Source organism: Procambarus clarkii, chromosome 21 (genome assembly GCF_040958095.1).
Source record: "Procambarus clarkii isolate CNS0578487 chromosome 21, FALCON_Pclarkii_2.0, whole genome shotgun sequence".
Lineage (NCBI taxonomy): Eukaryota > Metazoa > Arthropoda > Malacostraca > Decapoda > Cambaridae > Procambarus > Procambarus clarkii.
In genome coordinates, this window is record NC_091170.1 from 20,788,072 (window position 1) to 20,808,712 (window position 20,641).

General features: G+C 37.4%; 1 protein-coding gene across 3 annotated transcripts in view; it reads right to left on the reverse strand.

Moving 5' to 3' along the window:
- Positions 1–4,013: 4,013 nt before the first annotated feature.
- LOC123760820 (uncharacterized) overlaps positions 4,014–20,641 on the reverse strand; it is a 948,105-nt gene continuing 931,477 nt past the window's right edge. For all 3 annotated transcript variants that reach the window (XM_069328212.1, XM_069328211.1, XM_069328210.1), the window contains one exon: positions 4,014–4,969. In XM_069328212.1, coding sequence (XP_069184313.1) covers positions 4,842–4,969 — 128 coding nt within the window. In that variant the 3' untranslated portion in view covers positions 4,014–4,841. The remainder of the gene's footprint in view (positions 4,970–20,641) is intronic.

The window sequence follows — 20,641 nt, forward strand, 5'->3', positions numbered from 1 at the left end:
TATATATATATATATATATATATATATATATATATATATATGTCGTACCTAGTAGCCAGAACTCACTTCTCAGCCTACTATTCAAGGCCCGATTTGCCTAATAAGCCAAGTTTTCCTGAATTAATATATTTACTATAATTTTTTTCTTATGAAATGATAAAGCAACCCTTTTCTCTATGTATGAGGTCAATTTTTTATTATTGGAGTTAAAATTAACGTAGATATATGACCGAACCTAACCAACCCTACCTAACCTAACCTAACCTATATTTATATGTAAGGTTAGGTTAGGTAGCCAAAAAAAGCTAGGTTAGGTTAGGTTAGGTAGGTTAGGTAGACGAAAAAACATTAATTCATGAAAACTTGGCTTATTAGGCAAATCGGGCCTTGAATAGTAGGCTGAGAAGTGCGTTCTGGCTATTAGGTACGACATATATATATATATATATATATATATATATATATATATATATATGTCGTACCTAGTAGCCAGAACGCACTTCTCTGCCTACTATGCAAGGCCCGATTTGCCTAATAGGCTAAGTTTTCATGATTTAATGGTTTTTCAACTACCTAACCTACCTAACCTAACCTAACCTAACTTTTTCGGCTACCTAACCTAACCTAACCTATAAAGATAGGTTAGGTTAGGTTAGGTAGGGTTGGTTAGGTTCGGTCATATATCTACATTAATTTTAACTCAAATAAAAAAAAATTGACCTCATACATAATGAAATGGGTAGCTTTATCATGTCATAAGAAAAAAAAGAGAGAAAATATATTAATTCTGGAAAACTTGGCTTATTAGGCAAATCTCGCCTTGCATAGTAGGCCAAGAAGTGCGTTCTGGCTACTAGGTACGACATATATATATATATATATATATATATATATATATATATATATATATATATATATATATATATATATATATATATATACATACATATATACAAATTATCAACTTTTCTTTATGTTTAAAATTGTTGTATTTAATGTCATGTGCTTGCAATAAATACATATTTAAGTTATACAATATGCTTATATAATTCTACTATGGAGATCAACAGCATTACACTATAACCCTTTATATCTGTAAACTTGATCAAGGACACAAGTGTTGTGAGGTAGCATATCATCTTCTTTGAGGATTGAGGGGTCCCTACAAACAACTAGAGGTGATATCCCCTATCTATTACTCTTTATGTACAATACCCAAAATAGAAGTCTCAAAAATTGATTACTTCTACTTTCTGACTCAAGGTGGGTATGGTAAATTCCTGTCAGTCTTGAGTTGATAAAAAAATTTTGAGCTTAAGTCACTGAGTGGTGACTTAGGGTACTAACCCTAACAGGTTTATAAATTTTAGCTGCCAAGTTCAAGAAATGTAATTCTTCTTTAACCACTGTAATGCTTGAGTTTATTGAGACATTCCTGCTTTGTACATATGATCAAGTGTTCACAAAAATATTTTTGATTTTTGTAAAATGATAAATTCCCTTCCCTGAACATGTATTTGTAAAAAAACTAAAAAATTCCACTTGCTTTGGCTGTGGGACATGGAGAAGGGGGGGGCATCACAGGCTGGTTGCCTGTGTGTGAAGCTCCCACAGGCACTCACGCAGGCCATTCAATGCCGCGAGCTACCACAAATATATTTCCAATTATTTGTTCTATGTAATTCCAATGCGGTTTTATTTGTTCTTTTTTCATATATATAATGCATATTTGTGTCCTTTACAATATGCATACAGTAGAATGTTCATAATGTTCCATGAAACTGTGATACATGTGTCAGTAATGTGTCCACAATAAATGTTTATTGTCACAATATTGTTAAATATTCACTAAAATTACAATATGTACAGTTTCACACACTATTTACACAGTAACACACTATATTACACAGTACTTTGGAAGTAAGGGATAATCAATGAAGCAGTCCATGGTACACAGCAAGACTTCGCTCTTGTTGCACCAGGTACAGATAGATTTTCGCTTCCTGTTTCTTTGTTCTGTGTGCTTGTAAATAATGCACTCACATACACCCTTGGCCTGTAGGTGGTACCTGTAGGTGGTATGTAGCCAAGCTTGTAAAGCATAAGGTAGCTTTGAAAAGATTATAGGAAAAGATCAATTTGTTGGGGTAGTCTTGAAAACATCACTTTGTAAAGTCCCTCACTAGAAGAGATTCAGTCATTCTTGAAGAGATTCAGTCAATCAGGAAGAGATTCAGCCATTCTGGAAGAGATTTAGCTATTCTTGAAAATACGGAAAACACCACGATGGAAGCAGCTAACACTGTTCATCTATGCTACTTGTATCAGATGCATCATCACTGAACCCAAAAAAAAGATTCATCTATGTATCATCTATATAAATTGGAGATGGCATGGGTGAGCAAGGGAGGTGCTCAGAGCTATATCTTGATATGCTTACTGTATCGTCCTCATCGGTGCTGTATCACTTGCATCCGACCTTTGTGATAGGTCCTTATTGCACCTAGCTTCATCAATATCATGATCCTTATGTTCTTCAAACAATAAGGTCTGAATTTCACCAACAGAGAGTGATCTTTCAACACTGCATCAGACAGGCGTTTGATAGCCAGAGGCTCGTGTGTCACCCATGGTTGTTCACTCAGTACTAACCCAGCCAGCAGCCCAAGGATATTCTGGGATTTTTTTTCCAAGATTGCTGCCTCTCACTGGAGGTCCCAAGAGTCCATGTCGTACACAACCTACTGCGCACGCGTTTTGAATGGGTACGAAATATTCAAAATGTGCTTTCTCGGTTGGCGCAGTTTTCCACTAATCGAGTTTTCTTGGTTGGCGCAGCACAGTGGTTAAGAGAAGCAATTGACATAAAAAAATATTTTGCAATTTTAATTGGATGATATCACAATTTCATTTATTGGTCCTGTCTCACTGACGCTACAAAATGTACTGGTATTTCTTAGTCCTTTAGTCCTTACCCACAGTTGGCCACAAAAATTACTTCTTATTTCTAAACTTCTGGGGTGATGAAAATGCTATATGTCTATCTTATTTCAGATTAGTAAGATCTGGAGATGTACTTTTTTGTCCTGACGTGGCATGGTAAGAATAGGGGTAGTTTTGCCTTCACTTACACAAGTCAGGCGGAACAATACTTTATCCTCTGTAGACTCATTCAGGAGGGATATTGTTCTGTTCTCACATGCATGAGTCAAGATTGCCATTATTCTCACCTCATGTGTCTTAGTCATGATTGACACCAATCAGTTGTTACTTGCTTGTTATAATACTCATCTGTCAGTTCTTGCTAAAGTAGAAATACATTTAGAGATACATATCATCACTTTCCTATGTCCTGTGACTTGATTTGTCCAGTGTGAGCATGGTTTATGGAATGCTCCAGAAAAAGTACCAGCACGACTGCCTGTTTAAAGTTAATCAATTAAAAAAATAAATCGATCACAGCATAAATCGTTTCCATAACAAAAGGTTATCTATGAGTATAAGTTAAATCCTTATCCTACACCAAACTGTAATAATAAAAATAAAAAAATCTAACCAAACACAATGAATTGAAGTTAAATTCAAATACAGTAAAGTCCCACTGTAACTAAATTTGGCCTAATGGAAGTCCATATGCACTGGAAGAAATTGATTCAGATTGTGAGGCTGATTGCTTAGGATACTGATTGATTGAGTGGGTCAGTTGCACTCTTAAGATTTTATTAAATTAAGATTTAATAATTTATTAAATGTGTGCTTTTTCATCTGTTTTTAAAAATCTGAGCATACTCATATGGGTGTAATCATTTATGCTAATTGGATTTTTTTTAAATTTTGGTTAAAATGGAAGTCCTACCAACACGGGTGCTAATTTATCCACATGATTAGGACTTCACTGAATATTTTTAGGAAGAAACAGATGCCTATATCTTAAGAATATAAAGTACAGTATAAATATGTATATGGTGAATTATAAAATGGGCTCTAATGGTTTTAAACAGTATATATAAAAATCTAATTTCATTGTTTATTTATATATTATCAATAGATTAATATTATTTTATATATTTGATTAATTTTTTACATGGATCGGAATATGTCATGTCCTAAGCCATTGTTCCATCTTATCACTATTTGTGTATAATACAGTATGGTATATACATAAGCTACGTACATTACCACATGAGGGAACGGATTAGTTTTTTTATAATGATAAATTTCAGGATAAATAAATGTCTGCAAGAAAAGTGTAGTAAATGATTAAGGATTTCTATACAAGTAAATAGTTTCTCTAAAAATTCAGTTAGAGAAATGAAATATAATATTTAGCGTATTTTCTATTAATAAATGAATTTAATAAATGACCTACATCAAAATATTCCGGTGCTGCTCAGCTAAGGCATAAAAATATCTGCTCATGTGAGTCAATGAAGGTGGGACGAATAGGCATAATACAAACCTTCATATATATTGATCATTCTAATCTGTACAGGTGTGCTACCTATGATTATATAAAATATACTTTAGTTGTGTCAAGATTTTCAGGAACCTTTAAAAGAATATATATTTTTATGCAATAGCAATACATATAAAATCCTGAATAAAAATAGTCACAGACAACTTGTTATCTTACAATAAGGTAGCATGATACAAACTGTTTTTATCAGCTATCCCGGAGATATTTCCATTACCTTAGTAAATATGCATTGAAAAATTGTCAACAATACGTTATATAGGATACTCTTGAATATATTCTTTAATAAAACAATATGCTTAAAAATAGTTGAAAGGTAAAAAAAAAAGGTATATATAAAATCCTTTTGGATGAGGTCACAGCACATTCATCTGGTAGTGCACAGATTAGGTGTAGATCCAGCAGTCACTTGAAGCACAATCAGCAGCAATACAATAGAGCAGAGAGGAGTGAAGGGACTTAAGGTGGTGCTTCTACTGGCAACAGTGCAATCACCTGAAAACAAACAAGAACATCATGAAAAACAACCTATCCTTAGGACTTCAGTTCATTAAATAACTAAATACCCCTAGTACATGTTCAAAATATTAAGTACTGTTGGTAAAAATACTGGGTCAAGTCATTACTCTTAGCTTACCTGCCTCGATATAAGAAGCCTTTAACCTCCAAGCTGCTAAGGGCTATTTGGCCTTTGTCACCCACAGGTGCATAAAAAAATCTTATAACCTGTTAATTTAGTGTTCCCTAATCACAGGAAAAAAAATCATAAGGGGTATATTCTGGCCGCAATAGGGCAGGGAAGTCTGGCAAAAGAGAGGCGCTGACTCAGCAAGCGCAGAGGAGTTCTGCTCCGCCACAGCTGTCAGGTGGCAGTTGCCACAAAGATATAATTACCTAAATATTTCATTGTCTCTGATTGATTTTTTCTTATTTTTTTGCAGTAATAGTATTCAATAGTGTGTAGTGTGATATATTTATATAATTAAATGTGTGAATCATCGTTGTACTCAAAATTATGGGGTGCATATTATTGATTCAATTATTATGTTCATAAAACAATAAACAAATACTTTTGCAGTTATTACACTATATACACAGGTTATATTTATGTATCTGCATGTTTTATTCACCATAACGAACCACTAAGTTGATACTGTGAGTAAAAAAGCAACAAGGAGTGGCCAGCCAGCCACTCACTACCACTCCCTCAAAAATTCCTCACTCACCTACATCCTCCTCAGACCATACAGTACTTTTTTTTTTTATTCACTAAATACAGACATTATATATAAGTATCTACATGTTTTGTTCACCATAACTGTTCATCTAAGCTGGCATAGTGTACAAAGTGCATAGTGGCCACCCTTACTCATCATGATAAGTCAAAAAGATGATGCAATCGCCCTCACCAAAATGGCTTCTCCCAAAACTTGTTTTTCTGTTATTGCACTATATATGCACGCTATATATAAGTATCTACATTTGTGTTCACCATAACAAACCACTAAGCTTGTATTGTGATGGCAGACAGTAACAGGTGGCCACACCTCAAAAAGGGGCCTCGTAGCCTGGTGGATAGCGCGCAGGACTCGTAATTCTGTGGCGCGGGTTCGATTCCCGCACGAGGCAGAAACAAATGGGCAAAGTTTCTTTTCAAGCCACAAGAATGAGGGAAGGAGATATACCGTCAGTACTGGATCTAGTATTCACCAGGAAAGAAGAAGATTTTTGACATCCAGTACCTTCCTCCCTTGGGAAAGAGTGATCACGTCCTGTTAGACATTAAATATGCTTTAAGATATCATCTAGAAGAAAATGGGGACATTGAAACAGTTGATAAACTCGATTTAAAGAGAGGCAACTATGGGGAACTTCGAAATTTTTTTAATGAGTGTAATTGGACAGAATTGTTGCTAGGCAGGGAAGTAAATGAAATGTATGCCAAATTTTTAAAACTATACGAGGAAGGCACACAAACATTCATACCAAAACAGAGATGCAGGACCAGAAAACAGGATTGGTTCGACAGAAATTGTGAGAGGGCAAGAGACCAAAAGACACAAAAATGGAATCAGTATAGGAAGAGGCCAAACCCCCAAACATACCAGCAATACAAAGATGCGAGAAACAATTATACAGCAGTAAGGAGAGAGGCAGAAAGAAATTTTGAAAAAGGGATAGCAGATAAATGTAAAACAGAACCGGGCCTATTCTACAAATTCATAAACAACAAATTGCAGGTAAAGGATAATATCCAGAGGTTGAAAATGGGAAACAGATTCACGGAAAATGAAAAGGAAATGTGTGAAACATTAAATGAAAAGTTCCAAAGTGTGTTTGTACAAAATGAAATCTTCAGAGAACCAGACACAATAAGAATTCCAGAGAACAACATAGAGCGGATAGAGGTGTCTAGAGATGAAGTGGAAAATATGCTAAAGGAGCTCGGGAGGACCAAAGCAGCTGGCCCAGATGGCGTTTCACCATGGGTTCTGAGAGAATGTGCATCTGAGCTCAGCATTCCACTTCACCTGATCTTTCAGGCATCCCTGTGTACAGGAATCGTAGCAGACGTGTGGAAACAGGCTAACATAGTTCCAATCTACAAAAGTGGCAGCAGGGAAGACCCCCTCAATTATAGACCTGTATCATTGACAAGTGTAATAGTGAAAGTATTGGAAAAGCTAATCAAAACTAAATGGGTAGAATACCTGGAGAGAAATGATATAATATCAGACAGACAGTATGGTTTTCGATCAGGAAGATCCTGTGTATCGAATTTACTCAGTTTCTATGATCGGGCCACAGAGATATTACAGGAAAGAGATGGCTGGGTTGACTGCATCTATCTGGACCTAAAAAAGGCTTTCGACAGAGTTCCACATAAGAGGTTGTTCTGGAAACTGGAAAATATTGGAGAGGGTGACAGGTAAGCTTCTATCATGGATGAAAAATTTTCTGACTGATAGAAAAATGAGGGCAGTAATCAGAGGCAATGTATCGGAATGGAGAAATGTCACAAGTGGAGTACCACAGGGTTCAGTTCTTGCACCAGTGATGTTTATTGTGTACATAAATGATCTACCAGTTGGTATACAGAATTATATGAACATGTTTGCTGATGATGCTAAGATAATAGGAAGGATAAGAAATTTAGATGATTGTCATGCCCTTCAAGAAGACCTGGACAAAATAAGTATATGGAGCACCACTTGGCAAATGGAATTTAATGTTAATAAATGTCATGTTATGGAATGTGGAATAGGAGAACATAGACCCCACACAACCTATATATTATGTGAGAAATCTTTAAAGAATTCTGATAAAGAAAGAGATCTAGGAGTGGTTCTAGATAGAAAACTATCACCTGAGGACCACATAAAGAATATTGTGCAAGGAGCATATGCAATGCTTTCTAACTTCAGAATTGCATTTAAATACATGGATGGCGATATACTAAAGAAATTGTTCATGACTTTTGTTAGGCCAAAGCTAGAATATGCAGCTGTTGTGTGGTGCCCATATCTTAAGAAGCACATCAACAAACTGGAAAAGGTGCAAAGACATGCTACTAAGTGGCTCCCAGAACTGAAGGGCAAGAGCTACGAGGAGAGGTTAGAAGCATTAAATATGCCAAAACTAGAAGACAGAAGAAAAAGAGGTGATATGATCACTACGTACAAAATAGTAACAGGAATTGATAAAATCGACAGGGAAGACTTCCTGAGACCTGGAACTTCAAGAACAAGAGGTCATAGATTTAAACTAGCTAAACACAGATGCCGAAGAAATATAAGAAAATTCACCTTCGCAAATAGAGTGGTAGACGGTTGGAACAAGTTAAGTGAGAAGGTGGTGGAGGCCAAGACCGTCAGTAGTTTCAAAGCGTTATATGACAAAGAGTGCTGGGAAGACGGGACACCACGAGCGTAGCTCTCATCCTGTAACTACACTTAGGTAATTACACTTAGGTAATTACACACAATTGCTGCTCCCTTCCTCACTGGTTCAAGGCCAGATGCACTGACATTCCTCCTTCAAGTATACTATTTGTGGTGTTATTACACTATATACACACATTATATATAAGTATCTACATGTTTTGTTCACCATATCTGTTCAACTAAGCTGATATAGTTTCCAAAGTGCATGGTGGCCACCCTTACACAGCCTGTGAAGTCATGCAGATGTCGCCACCTCCCTTACCAAAATAGCTTCTCCCAATATTCCTTTTGGTGTTATTACACTATATATACACATTATATATAAGTATCTACATTTCTGTTCACTATAGCGAACCACTAATTTTGTATACTGAGTCAAAAGCAGCAAGGAGTGACCACCAAACACCAGCCAGCCTGCCACTGGTTGCCACCCCCTCCCTCACCTGACTCGCCCACATTCTGCTCCCACCATACTGTTTTTGCTTTTATTCACTATATACAGATGTTATATTTGGCAAGTCTGCGTGGTGTAGTGGTAAGACACTCGCCTGGCGTTCAGCGAGCGCTATGTCATGGGTTCGTATCCTGGCCGGGGAGGATTTACTGGGCGCAAATCCTTAACTGTAGCCTCTGTTTAACGCAACAGTAAAATGTGTACTTGGATGAAAAAAACTATTCATCGCGGCGGGGATCGTATTCCAAGGACCTGCCCGAAACGCTACGTGTACTAGTGGCTGTACAAGAATGTAACAACTCTTGTATATATCTCAAAAAAAAAGAGAAAAATACAGTGGTACCTCACATAACGATTGCCCCAAAAGAAAAGTCACTTGAACTCCAAACCTTCCCAGATATTCTAAAAAAAGCGAGAGTAACGCCTGTCCACAAATGTGGTAATCTCACAGATGTTAACAACTACAGACCTATATCTATCCTGCCAAACTTGTCAAAAATTTTTGAAAAACTAATCTATAAGCAGCTTTACTCATATCTAGCCAAACTCAATATACTTAGCCCTTGCCAATATGGCTTCAGACCCAAAAAAAGCACTAACGATGCACTTATTAGTATGCTTAACTCGATTCATACAGCTCTTGATAAAAATGAGTTCTCTGTTGGGTTGTTTGTGGACCTGCGTAAAGCTTTTGACACTGTCAACCACCAAAACCTTCTTCTTAAATTACATCATTATGGAGTCAGAGGACACTCCCTACAATACCTCAAATCCTACCTTACTGACAGGCTCCAATATGTTTCTGTGAATAATACAATTTCTCCCACCCTACCCATCAACATTGGTATTCCCCAGGGCAGCATACTTGGCCCTCTCCTCTTTCTCATCTACATTAATGACCTTCCAAATGCCTCCCAACACCTCAAACCAATTCTATTTGCTGACGACACAACCTTCATTTACTCCAGTCCTGATCCCCTTGCTCTAAATGCCACAGTAAATACTGAGCTAAATAAAGTCCATCTGTGGCTAACTGCCAACAAACTCACCCTTAACATTGACAAAACCTTTTATATTCTGTTTGGCAATAAATCCTCTAATCAAATTAATCTCAAAATAAACAATACCCAAATTTGTAACAAATTAGATGGCAAATTCCTTGGCATTCTCATTGACCACAAGCTTAATTTCCAGGGACACATTCTAAACATATCAAAAAAAGTTTCAAAAACTGTGGGCATTCTTTCTAAGATCAGATATTATGTACCACGCCCTGCCCTGGTGACTCTCTATTACTCCCTTATCTATCCATATCTCAACTATGGTATTTGTGCTTGGGGCTCTACTACCCAAAATCACTTACGTCCTCTAATTACTCAACACAAAGCTGCTATTAGGACAATATCCAATTCTGGCCCCAGACATCACTCGGTACCCCTACTTAAATCTCTGAATATGTTAGACATTAAGTCACTGTACATTCTCTCATGTGTATTATACATATATAAAACGCTAAATTATAATGCCAATCCTGATCTCAAAAGCTTCATAGAAGGTTGTATCAGAACCCATGAGCATCACACCAGAAATAAATACAGTTTTGATATTCCTAGAGTACGACTTAATCAAACTAGAAATGCTCTACAAATCAAGGGGCCCAGAATGTGGAATGACCTTCCCAACCATGTTAAAGACTGTACCTCTCTCAACCAGTTTAAGTTAAAAGCGAAGCTATACCTAATAAATTCCCTGTAACCTACCTTACCCTTCTATTGTCAACCAATGTCTGTTTTTTTCTTTAAAGAGCGCTGTTTGTCGACATAATTGTATTTGTGCTGCTTTTTCATCTATGTTTTCATTTCTTGTTTTCATTCTACTCATTATGCTCAATTAGTATTAAGCTTGTCATTTAAGTTTATCATGCCCGAAACGCTTTGCGTAATAGTGGCTTTAGGCATTGTATGTACTAGCTATACCTATACGTTAAACAATCCTTGTAAATATTTATTGTATGTATGTACCTTACCTAAATAAAATTGTATTGTATTGTATTGTATAAGACGAATATTTTGGGTAATGAACGGCCCGATCGGCGTCAAATCGTCCCGTATGATGAACGCTGGTTTGAGTAACGTCAACACCACATGGTGGGGTCACGCTGTTTCTTGCACATTCTTAGACGCCTCCGACGATGCACATAAATTATGTTGTTCTTCTTTAAAGATGCTAATGATGCTGGGATATAAAAGGGTGACTGCTGAGATGTTGCAAAGCATTGATGTTTTTGTAGGAAAAAGAAATGAAATGTCTGATATACAACAAATGTCAAAAAAGTTTGTTCGGTGTTCGGCAGGTAGGCTGCTCCATTATAACAATCTTTCTTTGTTTCAAATGTGTTCCATTTGTTTTTTATTTGTCATTTGTGTCTCAATAATGGAGAAGCCTACCTTACATACACTGAATAAACCATTATGACATTTTCCTTTCTTCAAATGTGTTCAATATTTATTTTTCATTTGTCTTATAGCAAAAGGTTCGGTCGGTGGTCGGCAGGTAGGCTGCTCCATGTTTCTTACATACAAAAAACGTAAATAATAAAAAAAATGAAGAATTTTGAAAACCAGTACAAATGTCAAAAAGGTTCGTTCGGTGGTCTACAGGTCGGCTGCTCCATGTTTCTTTAAAAAAAAAAAAAAAAAAAAAAAACGAAAAATAAAAGAACTGTTGAAACAATTTGAAAAATGGACAAATGTCATAAAGGTTCGTTCAGTGTTTGTCGGGTAGGCTGCTCCATTATTAAGACGTAAGTGACAAATACAAAACAAATGGAACACATTTGAAACAAAGAAAGATTGCCATAATGGAGCAGCCTACCCAACAAACACTGACCGAACCTTTTGCTATAACGAATATGAAAGACAAGGGCTGCTGGCTGGGTTAGTAGTGCGTGAGCAACCATTTGTGGCACACGTGCCTCTGGCTCTCAAACACCTGTCCCACACGGTGTTGAAAGACTGTGCTCAGTCAGTGCAATTCAGATCCTATTGTTTGAAGAACATAAGGGTCATAACATTGGTGAAGCTAGGTGCAATAAGGGCTTAACACAACGGTCGGATGCCAGTGATACAGCACCTATGAGGATGATACAGCGAGCGTATCCAGGTGTAGCTCTGAGCCCCACCCTTGCCATCTCTAATGTATATAGATGATACATAGATGAATCGTTTTCTGCGTTCAGTGATGATGCATCTGATACAAGTAGCATAGATTAACAGTGTTAGCGGCTTCCATGGTGGTGGTGTTCATTGATATTTTCAAGAATACCTGAATCTTTTCCTGACTGATGGACACTCTTTGAGGCTAGCTGAATCTCTTCCTGACTGATGGACACTGTTTGAGGCTAGCTGAATCTCTTCCTGTGTGGGACCTTACAAAGCGATCTTTTCAAGACTACCTTACAAATTGAGCTTTTCCTATAATCGTTTCAATACTACTTTATGCTTTACAAGCTTGGTTACATACCACCTACAAGTACTAAAGCCAAGGGTGCACGCGAGTGCGTTATTTGCAAGCACACAGAACGATGAAACAGGAAACAAAAATCTATCTGTAGCTGGTGCAAGGAGAGCAAAGTCGCGCTGTGTACCATGGACTACAGTATCCACTCAATTTAACGGCCTCTTTTATACCGATCTGCCGGTATTAACGACCGGTATCTGGAGCCTGCTATACCGGTCTGCGGTCGGTATTGGGTTTGTTGTGGCATCAGCGTCCCCTCACATGGCGACCCGGCCACCGACCTGGATCGTCCAGAGTCATATATTACATCTTAATTTTCTTTTAAAATGATTCACTTTAATGAAGAAAATTGTAAATTATTATTAATAAAATATTTTGAAACAGTTTTTATTAAGCAAAAGTCTTTGTTTTATTATTGAATACCTTCTATAGTATAGGCACTAGGTATTTTTTTTCCCACGGACCTAGAATGTACTCCGCCGGGCCATGTGTTCCCATTGTTTACTCTGAACTCGCGCGGCTAGCTTCAATTGTGAAGGATATTACTGTACTGTAATTGTGATCTTCTTTTTAATTTACAAAATGCCAAAAGTTACCCAAAGGATGCGCCTGACGGTTGCACAGAAGCTGGAGTTAATTAAGAAACTTGATAAAGGATATTCTCATGCACGAGCAGCAGCAGAGTTTAACATCGGGAAAAGTACAGTAAGTGACATCAAGAAACAGAAGGATACTCTATTAAAATATGCCTGAAAATAAGTGTACATACAGTATGTACCCTGTATACAATATAAACAATATAAAACAAGCGCTGCAGAGGATGACGTAATCTTCACAGCTTCGTAATCTTCAGCTTCATTAAAAGTAAGTCAATTTACCAATTTTATTATAGTATTACAAGATATTAATTGTTTTTTTTCAACAAAAGCTACATATTAGTCTCTGCAAATGTATATTTTATCGTCAGCAGAGAATAGGTGAGCTCAAAATATTTTGTCTTGGCTAGCTCTCAGTGACAAGGCTCGATCGCCATTGTTATGGCATGGCCGCCACAGCGTGTATTGTAACATTAAAAATACATTACCTGCACTGTTCAGGGTAAATCAAAACACATCTCTAAAATATTATTGAGAAAATATTAACTTGCTGATTGATACATGAAATATTTTGCAATACAAAGGAATGAATCAATTTTTTCCCACCCATCTGGGCTTGATCAGACCGTGTTCACACATCATCCATGCAGCAGCCAACAACTGGCTTAATCGTCGGTGTGGCACTCCAAAGTACTGAGTGTGTAATACAGTGTGTTACTGTGTAAATAGTATGTGAAACTGTACATATTGTAATATTAGTGAATTTTTACCACGTAATATTGTGACAATAAACATTTATTGTGGACACATTACTGACACATGTATCACAGTTTTATGGAAAATTATGAACATTCTACTCTATACATATTGTAAAGGTCACAAATATGCATCATATACGATAAAAGAAACAAATAAAACCGCATTGGAAATGCATAGAAAAAATATTTTCAAATATATTTGTGGCAACACGCGGTGCTTGAATGGCCTGCGCGACCGTGTCTGGGAGCTTTACACACGGGCGACCAGCCCCTGATGACGTCACAGCGCACCTTGTTCACGCCCTCACAGCCAAAGTAAGTGGAATTTGGTAATTATTTTTACATAGACATGTTCAGGGACGGTAATTTATCATTTTACAAAGAAAAATTATATTTTGGGGAACATTTGATGTCATGCACACTAGGGAAATTTCACAATAAACACAGTGCATCACACTGGTTACATGGGGGACACTCGTTTTGTATGACGTCCGTTTCACATGACGAACATGGAACGGATTAAATTCGATATGTGAGGTACCACTGTATATATATATATATATAAGTAGCTGCATGTTTTGTTCACCATAGCGAACCACTAAGCTGGTATAGTAAGTGCAAAGAGCAACAGGTGGCCACACAGATTCAGCAGACTACACTACAGCACTCCCACCCTCAACATTACTCCTCCCACAGCACAGCACAAATTATCACACCAATCCTATTATTATCAGAATCCTGGTCATATATATCACAGTCAGGGATCTTCTGTAATACTATCATCGCTAAATAATACCAGTTACATATATTTTTGGCATTTTTAGGCGATGCTGTGGTCACAAGCTGAATAGCAATGCTGTGAGCTCATGCTGCATGCTCCAGCCTTGGTGGCACACTCAGTACTGAGGCTCTCACACCCGGGAATGTTGCCCATGATTTTTTTTTTTAAATGGCTTCTGTTTACAAGAGCCCAGAGGAAGGCGATGTGAACCCCGTGTATCCGTGTATCTATATCGAAAACTGTATATGCAGTGATGTGCACTTTTGCATCCGTTACTCAAAACGTCATATGCAGTTTTGCGCAGTTTAAGGATTAACCCTTAAATCATGCAAAACATACATATACAATTTAACATAACTCAAGTTTTTAAAACTTACACAAGCACTTTTTAATCTTCTATGCATAATCAGCTAGACAAATGCTCCAACTTTGTCTAACTTATCATAATGTAACTTAAAAAACAAGAGAATCAAAAATAATTTTAAAATTGAATACTGAAAACTTCAGCTTTTAAAATCAGAATAAAAAATATAAACTATCCCCAATTGTTCATTTAGTGGTGTTATTCTCTCAGAATAACATATGATCTTCATTTTCATCAAATTAGAATATAGGTTTTCAGAATAGTTTACTGTAAAAAAACGGTCAATATAGCATTTGAAATATGCGCCAAATTTGGACCAAAAGAACTATAACTCCAAATGTATAGGGTTCATGAAAAATCCATTCTGAAGGGATTGTGGAACAGATAGCTGAGCACACAATACGTTAAAATGGTGAGAATCGGTCAAAAACTGAAATTTTAGTAGCCTCTCAAATTTGAAACTCTAGTTTCAGAGATAAGTGAAGTTGACGTTATAGACAATGAATAAAGGAAGTTCTAATTCGTTAATTTAATTGAATGTTTACTAAACATTGTTTGGCATTCCTACTCAAATATGTGAAAGTTATAGGTCAATATGTGTTGAAATGAAGTCAAGAAAAAATAACCCCCACAAAAAACTAAATACAGTGGTACCACCCATAACGATTGCCCCAAAAGGCGAACATTTTGGGTAACGAACAGCCCGATCGGCGTCAAATCGTCCTATACGACGAACGCTCGTTTGAGTAACGTCAACACCACATGGTGGGGTCGCTCTGCTTCTTGCACATTCTCGGATACCTCCGACAATGCACATAAATGATGTTGTTCTTGTTTAACCCTTAAATGGCGCCTGGCTATTTAGCATGTATCACCCACAGGCATAAAAAAAAAAAAAAAAAAAAAAAAAAAATTCTTCTAAACCTGTTAATTTGTGTTCACTGTTCATGGGAAAAATAAAAAAAAATCGTAAGCGGCATATATTGCCCACTATAGGGCGGGGAAGTCTGGCAAAAAACAGGTGCTGACTCAGCGTGCCTCCCAGACGGTCTGTTGCTCGCAAGCTGTCAGGCTGGAGTTGCCACAAAGAGATAATTACCTAATTATTTCAATGTCTCTGATTTTTCATAGTTTTTTGCTGTAATATTATTCAATAGTGTGTAGTGTGATATATTTATATAATAAAATGAGTGAATCATTGCTGTACTCAAAAATATGGTGTGCATATTGTTGATTCAATTATGTTCATCAAACAGTGAACAAATACTTTGTCGGTTATTACACTATATACACAGGTTATATATAAGTACCTGCATGTTTTGTTCACCATAACGAACCACTAAGTTGCTATTATGAGTCAAAAAGTAACGAGGAGTGACCACCACACACAGCCAGCCACTCGCTGCCACTCACTCCCTCAACACCTCACTCGTCCACATTCTCCTCCCACCATACTGTTTTTGCTTTTATTCACTATATACAGACGTTATATATAGTATACGTTGTATAAACAGTCTCCGTGGTGTAGTGGTAAGACACTCGCCTGGCGTTCTGCGAGCGCTATGTCATGGGTTCGTATCCTGGCCGGGGAGGATTTACTGGGCGCAATTCCTTAACTGTAGCCTCTGTTTAACGCAACAGTAAAATGTGTACTTGGATGAAAAAACGATTCTTCGCGGCAGGGGATCGTATTCCAGGGACCTGCCCGAAACGCTATGCGTACTAGTGGCTGTACAAGAATGTAACAACTCTTGTATATATCTCAAAAAAAAAAAAAAAAATATAAGTGTCTACACTCATCTTCACTATAACGAACCACTAAGTTGGTATGCTGAGTGGCAGTGGCAACCTGTGGCGGTGGCTGCCACTCCCTCCCTCCCTCCCTCACCTCACCTGACTTGCCACCATTCTCCACGCACCATACTGTTTTTGCGTTTATATACAGACGTTATATATAAGTATGCATGTTTTGTTTGTTTTGTTCTGTACATCTAAGCTTGTATGGTGAATAAAGGCACAAAGACGTAGCTACTCACACAGTCAGCTGGTGATGGCCGCCCTCAAGGCCAGACGCACTAATATTTCTCCTCCAACAATACTGTTTGTGGTATTATTACACTATATACACACATTATATATAAGTATCTGCCTGTTTTATTCACCATACTTGTACAAGTAAACTGGTATGGTGCCCAAAGACCTTAGTGGTCACCAGTAAGCAACATGATAAGTCGTGCAGATGACGCACCTCCCTCACCAAAATGGCAGCTCCCAACCTACGTATTTTGCTGTTATTACACTCTATACACACGTTATATATAAGTATCTACATTTGTGCTCACCATAGCAAACCACTAACCTGGTATGGTGAGTGCAGTCAATAAAAGGTGGCCACACACAGTCAGAAGACAATGCCACCACCTTCCCTCCCACAGCATTACTCCTCCCTCCAAGGAGCACAGTGCTAAATATCACCACAATCCTGCTATTATCAGAACCCTGGTCTGTTTTATCACAGTCAGGGGTTTTCTGTAATAATATCATTGCTAAAAAATAGCAAGAACATGCATATTATGGCATTTTTAGGTGATGCTGTGGTCACAAGCTGAAGAGCAGTGCTGTGAGCTCATGCTGCGTGTGTCAGGCTTGGTAGCTTACTCGATACTGAAGCCCCTCACTCCCGGGAATTTGGCCAACGATTTAAAAAAAATGGCATCTGTTTACAAGAGCCCTGATGAAGGTGTGGTGAATGCTGTCCATCCGCGGGCTGTTTAAATCTTGTGCAGTACTCCAAAACATCATATGATGCCGAGCGCAAGTTACCACAAGTCACTCAACGCTTCATATGATGTTTTGTGCAACTAAAGGGTTAAAGATGCTAATGATGCTGGGATATAAAGGGGTGACTGCTGAGATGTTGCAAAGTACTGACGTTTTTGTAGAAAAAAAGAAATGAAATTTCTGAAATACAACAAATGTCAAAAAGGTTCGTTCGGTGTTTGGCAGGTAGGCTGTTCCATTAAAACAATCTTTCTTTGTTTCAAATGTGTTCCATTTGTTTTGTATTTATTATTTATGTCTCAATAATGGAGCAGCCTACCTTACATACACTGAACAAACCTTTATGACATTTTCCTTTCTTCAAATGTGTTCAATATTTATTTTTCATTTGTCTTATAGCAAAAGGTTTGTTCAGTTGTTGGCAGGTAGGCTGCTCCATGTTTCTTCCATAAAAAACATAAATAATAAAAAAAAATACAGAATTTAGAAAACCGGAACAAATGTCAAAAAGTTTCGTTCGGTGGTGTACAGATAGGCTGCTCCATGTTTCTTAACACTGTTGCCCACACCAGGCACGCACCGCAGACTTTGACATCATGGGGCTAATGGTACGGGCGAGCGTGCGGCGACGCCTAAATGCGTATACTCATTTCAGTTTTCTTACCTTAATTCTTGTGCTACGTTGTTTGTTTTGGTATCATTGTGTTCGCAATTAAATTCCCTGCAGATGTATATGCATATAATGTCCAAAAGCCTGGCGTAACTCCCCACAGCAAAGCCTAAAGTCGGAAAAGTTACCTGTGAGCACACAAAATCAGTAAAATGTGAATACTCATTTAAGTTTTCTCACCTTAATTTTCGTGCTATGTCGTTTGTTTTGGTGTCATTGTGTTCACAATTAAATTCCCTGCAGATGTATATGCATATAATGTCCAAAAGCTTAGCGTTAAAGTTCACAGGTAACCTAAAGTTACCTGTGAACGAGCACCAATTTGCACACAACCTAATGTTTATACTCGTTCAGTTTGATAACATCAATTTTCATGTTACATCTCTCGTTTTGGTATCAAATTGTTTGCAATGTAAAGGTGCACATTTTAAAACTAGTCTCATAATAATGGAGCAATAGCTGGAATTTTTACAAATATTTTAATTTAGGACGCTCATGATCAAAATTATTTATATCTTTCCAGTGTTCTCACATCAATTTTCATGTTACATCCCTCGTTTTGGTATCAAATTGTTTGCAATATAAAGGCGCGCATTTTAAATCTAGTCCCATAATAATAGCACAATAAATAGAATTTTAACAAATATTTTAAAATTAAAAATTTAGACCCAAAAACGTATTTATAATCTTTCAAGTGTTCTGACATCAAGTTTCGTGTTACATCTTTCATTTTGGTATAAAATTGTGTGCATTCTAAAGGCACTGATTTTGAAACTATCCTGAGGTCGATCGGATAAAAAAATAATTTTATACAAATATTTTTGTAGTGGACGCGAGCCCTGTCCACAGCCAGGACTCAAGATAAAAAAAATGGATGTGATCGGTGTCCAAAGCAAGCGATAGTGTTAAATAAAAAAAAAACAAGAAAAAACAGTTGAAACAATTTGATAAATAGACAAATGCCATAAAGGTTCGTTCAGTGTTTGTCGGGTATGCTGCTTTATTATTCAGACGTAAGCGATAAATACAAAACAAATGAACACATTTGAAACAAAGAAAGGTTGTCATAATGGAGCAGCCTACCCAACAAACACTGAACGAACCTTTTGCTATAACAAATATGAAAGACTAGGGCTGCTGGATGGGTTAGTACTGTGTGAGCAACCATGGGTGGGACACGTGCCTCTGGCTCCCAAATACCTGTTCGACATGGTGTTGAAAAATTGCACTTAGTCGGTGAAATTCAGACCTTATCGTTTGAAAAATATAAGGGTCATAATATTGGTGAAGCTAGGTGCAATAAGGACTTAACACAAAGGTCGGATGCAAGTGATACAGCACCTATGAGGATGATACAGCGAGCATATCCAGTTGTAGCTCTGAGCCCCACCCTTGCCATCTCCAAGTTATATACATGATACATAGATGAATCATTTTCTGCATTCAGTGATGATGCATCTGATACAAGCAGTATAGATGAACAGTGTTAGCGGCTTCCACAGGTGGTGTTTTCCATAGATGTTTTCAAAAATACCTGAATCTCTTCCTGACTGACGGACACTCTTTGAGATTAGCTGAATTTCTTCCTGTATGGGACCTTACAAAGCTATTTTTTCAAGACTACCTTACAATATGAGCTTTTCCTATAATCGTTTCAATACTACCTTATGCTTTACAAGCTTGGCTACATACCATCTACAAGTACTAAAGCCAAGGGTGCACGCGAGTGCGTTATTTGCAAGCACACAGAATGATGAAACAGGAGTGAAAATCTATCTGTAGCTGGTGCAACGAGAGCAAAGTCGTGCTGTGTACCATGGACTACTTCGTTGATTATTATGCACCTCCGAAAGTGCTGAGTGTGTAGTACAGTGTGTTACTGTGTAAATAGTATGTGAAACTGTACATATTGTAATTTTAGTGAATTTTTACCACGTAATATTGTGACAATAAACATTTATTGTGGACACATTACTAACACATGTATCACAGTTCCATAGAACATTATGAACATTCTACTGTATACATATTGTAAAGGTCACAAATACAAAGTACAACCTCGATTCAACGTACCCCGATTCAATGAATCTCCGGCTAGTTCGCACACTTTTCAGGCAGAATTTACTCACCCGGTTCGACGAACAATGGTTCGCCGAAGCGGGGGATGTTCGGATTTGCTTATGACGTCAAGACAGAGTTCACAGACTGATGGAAAACTTTCCCATTCTATCACAGATTACAATTATTAATTCCTTCATATGAGAAGTTGGATCACACAAGTGGACCAAACAAGCGGACTG